Source organism: Centroberyx affinis, unplaced genomic scaffold (genome assembly GCF_046629955.1).
Source record: "Centroberyx affinis isolate AG114_WGS23_722 - 3 ecotype Tasmania unplaced genomic scaffold, CSIRO-AGI_Caff_v1 ptg001684l_1, whole genome shotgun sequence".
Lineage (NCBI taxonomy): Eukaryota > Metazoa > Chordata > Actinopteri > Beryciformes > Berycidae > Centroberyx > Centroberyx affinis.
The window spans coordinates 9,985-16,209 of record NW_027280103.1 but is presented as its reverse complement, the minus strand read 5'-3'; the positions used below and the strand labels follow the sequence as shown (position 1 = coordinate 16,209).

The 6,225-nt window shown below is 43.7% G+C and overlaps 1 protein-coding gene across 1 annotated transcript; it reads left to right on the top strand.

Moving 5' to 3' along the window:
* Positions 1-731: 731 nt before the first annotated feature.
* On the top strand, positions 732-4,501 carry mpv17l (MPV17 mitochondrial membrane protein like). Its single transcript, XM_071528535.1, has 4 exons — positions 732-1,038; positions 1,625-1,695; positions 2,542-2,571; positions 4,286-4,501. Exons 1-4 carry the CDS (start codon positions 732-734, stop codon positions 4,499-4,501), a joined length of 624 nt encoding a protein of 207 aa, XP_071384636.1.
* The last annotated feature ends 1,724 nt before the right edge of the window (positions 4,502-6,225 follow it).

Below are 6,225 nucleotides of genomic sequence, written 5' to 3'. Positions count from 1 at the left end.
AGAGAGAGAGAGCACCTCGTCGACCCGGCTGCTCCTGTGCGTAAAGAGCGCACACTGCGGTTGCGGGCGCAGCAGATCTGACAGAGAACGGATCGGCCCCGGGCGCTTCGGAGCAGGGCTTTAGGCGGCCAACAGGTTGCTGTTGAGATCAGTGAAGCAGTTGGACCGCGATATAAATCTGAGCACGGCGGGACAGTCCCACAGATTAGCGCTTGACGTGAAGGATTTGTTGTTAGGGCACCTGATTCACCCGGAGCGACAGAGCAGCCACAATAACCCAAATTTCTACTTCTGTTGGAACTGAATTCTGTCCGTAGCCTCGCCGTCTGTTTTATATCATGCTCAGACGCGTTTTGTCCACGCGTAACTCCAGAGCGAGATAGTTTTTGGAACCCCTCTTCCTCTCCAGGTGACCAAAGGGTAACCATGGCAGGTTTTACGCACTGTGGGAATATGCCGATCAGAGTGTTTGAAGAGGTTATCTGGGGGACTCGTCATCTTTGTAGCCCTTGAATCACAGATTTGACAATGTGTGATATTCCCCCGGCCGGCGGAAACGTCTAATCCCTTCCTTGATTGACACGCATGGATGGATTGCGTAGCGTCGACTAGCCGGCTAACACCAGGGCCTCGTCAAATTAGTTTCACCGGCATGCTTACATCTTGATTGTTGGATTGAAGCCCTTTTGCATCACTTTGTAAGCGAACGCAGAACTCCGTCCTGTGCCAAAATGAGGAGAGCCGTGTTGAAAGAGGCTGCCAAAAGATTCCCCTGGCTGGCCAATGTCACTCTGTACGGCTGCTTATTCGCCGGCGGTGACCTCGTCCATCAGCTCATCGCCCAGAAGGAGCACATAGACTGGAGACACACACGCAACGTGGCCATCGTGGCAATCAGTTTCCATGGGAACTTTAATTACTTCTGGTTACGGACGCTGGAGCGGCGTTTCCCGGGAAAGTCCGCCGGTATGGTTTTCCGCAAACTCCTCCTGGACCAAAGCTTCGCGTCGCCTTTGGCAACGAGTGTCTTCTACACGGGTAAGAGAACCAAACTTAAAGTGGGCATACCAGCGCAGATCTGATAGTACAAAGGAACAATTTGAGAATTTGCATCATGTCCCAAATGTGCTGTAGACTACTTTCTCTTTCTCTGCGTTTGGGTTGGGATGCAAGACAGTGTTTGACAAGTTTCAGGGGCGTCAAGAACCTCCAAACTTTATTACATAGCCTATATTTGGTCAATGTGATCAATTATTAGGTGAGTGTTCCCTGATGTGACTTTTTAAGATATGTTTTTCAGTTCATATCTGGCAAATGTTGCTTGATCATTGCTCTCCATTATAATGATACAAAAAAACTGCAAAATCAATTCAGGACTAAATCAGGCTAAATATAGCACGTGCCGACGTGCCGCACATCGCCAAACCAAACCGACATCCATGATGCATGTTATCATGGGCCGTGGTAAGATGTGTATTAAGGTTAAAACTCAGTCAAACAGCATGTATGCCAAGGTGAGGAATGATGCGCCTTCCTTGTCAGATGACAGAAAAGCCGTTGTGGTTTGTGCGTAATGGCGCGAGGTTTCCCAAAACCCTGCGTAAACCTGCCCTCTGTCCTCCAGGGGTGAGCTTCCTGGAGGGGAAGGAGGACATCTTCGAGGACTGGAGGGAGAAGTTCTTCAACACATGGAAGGTAAGGCCTCGGCAGCGGCACGGGGAGGAAAGTCACCTTCCTCCTTCCACATAGTTGCTAGCTCACCCCCGATTAACCTAGATTGTGGCACTGCTTTTGCGCAGTGGGCACGTCGCCCGGAGCAGGGTAATTCAATCGCGATTACTGCCAGCGGATAAAAAAAATCAGAGTGCCTCAATGCATTTAGAGGCTGAAATCCTGTCATTACGCGCCCATTGTAAATCACAAGGTCAGCGAGGGACTCATGGTGTTTCTGACAGGTTTCTGTAATTGTGGTATAAAACTTATCCTGGTAAATACATGTCCAGTAATGAACATTTCAAGGCTAAAGGAAAAGAGGAGAGACTCTCTATCTCTCTCTCACTCCCCTGTGTGTGTGTGTGTGTGTACGTGTGGTTAGGGATGCACTGAGGCTCACAAGCCCAACATGGATGTTAATATCCAAGCTGCCTATAAATCCAGCCCATAAACACAAGTTCACCTAATCAAAAAGTACTGCTAAAACTTAACTTGTGTAACAGTCTATTATAAAACAAACTGGTGGTAAAGTAGTATGGCATATTACATTCTGTGTATTTTCTCCTCTCATGCCAGGAGTTGTGGAGTGCATTTCTTCTTGAGACTGGTGTTTTCTAAAGTTTTTTTTAGATTTTTAAATTTTTACATGGATAATAAGAATGACCCCAAGCAGTTCACATCCAATCTAAAAATCTAATCTATTTACAAGCTGAATCTCCATCTCCTGTGACCATCTCAAGGCTATAAGAACAGAGATTTGCATGACAGTGATGTGCTGAATAGTGTTTGTCCTCTGAAACACTAATCCTGTTCCTCTTTGACTTGCAGACTGGACTCATGTACTGGCCTTTCATGCAGGTAAATGTGAATGTTTTGTGATCACTTTTATAGTTCTTCAGGTTTTTAACCATAGACACAATGAGGAAGACCATGACAGAAGAACTTGCTTGTAAAGTAATGCACATAAAGACCGAGCCAAAGGAGAGAATGAGGGTTTGGGTCAGGGACTGGAAGTAACAATTAAGCAATATGATATGAGAGGGAGTGCTTCTATACAACAGTTGTATAAACAAAGCTATTTATCAAGTAATGGTCATTTGAGACAACAGATTCTGATCTTTGTCTTTTATTCGTCTCCTCCAATAAAAATGGTTCCCTCAGGATTCCACTACAACACAGAAACTGTTTCTATTACAGCTGTAAAGCGGAGTGATACATGTAGTGAAACGTCCCATGCTGTTACACTGAAATACCTGTTATTGGAATGCCTCCTGTCCAATCAAATTACGCGACTGGTCGAGTTAGTTCTGGTCAAGTAATTTGATTGGACAGGAGTCATGAGTACTGATATATAGGCCTATGTTTTACCTTTTTTTTTTACGTTTCACTGTATGTATCACTCCGCTTTACAGCTCTTCTAATATAAACAGTTCCTGTATAATCAGCAGTAACCACTGGTGACAAAACATGAATAGTCAACATCATAATGGCCACCAATGATATTATACTTAGGGTTCAACCAATATGGGTTTTGGAAGGCCAAAACTGATACCAAAAATTTGGGGTTTGAAGCTGCTGATATTCAATATCTTTAAATGTGATGATTTTCATGCCAAAAAATTACAAGTATTCCCAATTGCCCTGAATATTTTTCTTGTCAGGATCTGAATCAGCATTTAGACCATGAGACTCTAAGACTGAAACCCAGGACAATAATAAGATATTCATGCAAACTTGTGTGGACTCTGATCAAAATGTTGCACTGAAATCAATTCAGATTAGTGTGTTCCCATAGACGACCAGTGCAGTATTGATTCTACAGTAAATATGTAATCAATCAAACTGCATCATATCAGAGGTGGAGGACGCTGACTGGACCAGATGTGATTTTTAATAAAAGGACACTAACAGAACTGTAATCATTTGTGGATTAGCTTTGACTGAAGCCCAGTCACTAGGATTATATTGGTAGGCGACACATGTGATAGTTTACTGTAAACATTGCTGTATGTGACGGGCTGCTCAGTATCAACAGAGACGCTTGTCTGAAATGTCATGACACCAGATTCAATACAGACTATAAACACTATACCATATACACTAGATTCAATCTCTCTCTTTCTTTATCTCCTTGTCTCTCCTTGTCTCCTTGTCTCTCTCCTGCCGCCAGAGCCCAAGGCGCCATTTTTTTTATGGCTGCACCATTACAGCTAATGGAAAAAATCTAGATGTTTTGTGCATCATTTTATACACATTTCCCTGTAATTCATCTTTGGAAATGTTGGGATCTTGGCTAGAATTTAAAATAAAGTTCTTTAGGTTTGATCAAAGATTGGCTGTGAAATGTGTTTGAAATGATGGACCCGCAGGGTAGAAGTGGTTTTAAGCTACATGAAGCACCTTGAAATACCCTGTATTGGCTCTATTCTTATTTAAATTCCATTTTTATTTCCTGTATCCTATTAGTATTTGCTGCTGCAACATTCACGTGGAACATTTAAGTTTCATCTTATCTTTTCTTACATGTCTCTCCCCTTTGCCCCCCCCCCTCCCCCCGCCTGCTTCTCCACAGTTCATGAACTTTGTCCTGATGCCGCTGTACCTGCGAACGGCCTTCATGGGCTGCTGCGCCTTCCTTTGGGCCACCTTCCTGTGTTTTTCGCGGCAGGACGGCGACGGCACCGCGGGCGTGGCCCTGGCCTTCGTCATGGACCCCCGCAAGACCCTGGAGGCGATGCGCGAGGCCCGGCTGGCCCGCAAGAAGCAGAGGGCCCAGAGGGAAAACTGAAGGGAGGAAGACGTTCCTTCGGTCTCTCGGTCTTTTGGTCTGTGGCAGCGGGACAGAGATTTGACTCTCCGCTCGATCAGCACAAACAAACTAAAAGCAACATGGAGGATGGAGAGTCGGTGGTTGGAACACAAAAAACGCTGAGTCACTGAGTCCGTGTACCTGCCACATACACACACTACAGTCTGATCGGCATGGGTTGTTGAAGGCCGATGCAGATATATTTTGGGTTGAAGCTGCTGATAGTCGATATTTTCTGCCGATATTCAATATTTTTAAATTTGACAATATTCATGTCAAAAATGTCCCCAAAATTACACATTTTCAGTGTTTCCCCAGGAATTGTATTCTTGTCAGGATGGAATCTGAAAAAGCATTTTGACTATTATGGGACACTAAAACTCTCAACTGAAACTCAACTGAAAAAGGATGATACAACGCTGATTGGCCGGTATCCAATTTTTACTAACATGCCAAAATCTGCCCCGTGTATCGGCAAAGTGATATATCGGTCTAGATGGCTTGTTTTCAAACGATTGGCACAACTTTTGGACGATCGAGAAGGAAGTCGAAGGCAAACTACACAATTGGAAGTGGTTTCAAATAGCTGTGTGCTTTATTTAAAGGGGAATGCGGCCTATTTTCAGTAGTAAAATATGTCTCTCTACACCCTTTGGGCAGCACTGTGATCACAGGCAAAGAGTTCGACTCGGTTCCAGAGCCAGAGTTGTCAGGCCCAGCTGGGTCACATGAGCAGGTTACGTAGCTCGGATGCTAATTTAGCACGCCTGCTTTTCAGTACAGTGCTATGTCAGTGGAAGTTTGGATGTAAGATGTGAACCTAGTGATTTGAAAGCAAACTGAGATCTTACTTCAGTGTCTCTTTTTAAATGAGACATATAATTGACTATTTTGCAAAAGAGAAAGCAATTGTGTGTCAAGAAGAGCCACAAATATTCTGTTTTCGCAAATATTTCATTGCTACTTTGTATGTGCAGAGATGGACAGCTGTGTGCGTGCGCCTCTCGCATCACCAAGGTAAAGTTTAATTATTCTTACCCTTCCTCCACACTTTATTCATCTTGTTGTTTAATGGAGAGATGCAGAAATGAATAATAGGAATAATAAGTGACGATGAGGCCCAGTTTGTAGATATGGAATGATTGCTACACACCTGCAGTGAGTCCAAGTGTTGCAATGGAGTGTTTATATCAGATTTGTTGTGGCGAATGGCAACCAACCACTTTTTGTATCTTTTGAAGTCTGAAGTTAGAAATCTGTTAAATTTAAATCTCTGCCTTAGACTTTCTCTTCCTCTAACTGCCATGTTGTTTTCTTGTTGTGGTTGATGTAGCGCATGTGCACTCATTTCCACCCACAACCGTACAACATAGCAGTGAAATACTTGAAAAACTGAAAATATCGGTGGATCTTCATGAGACACAATTACCCTTTCTTTTACAATTGACTCTTCGGAATTATTTATCTCATTCAGATGGAAACTCTCAAATAAACTCTCAGTTTGCTTTCATTTCGTGTGCAAAATTAGCATCTGAATCAGGTGAGCCGCTCATGTGACCCGACCCGGCTGGGCCTGGCAATTCTGCCTCTGGAACCAATCTGAACTTTTTGCCTATGATCACAGTACTGCCCAAAGGGTAGAAAAAGACATATTTTACAACTGAAAATGCTTGTTGTCAGGCTACTAAATAGCTAGAAAATCA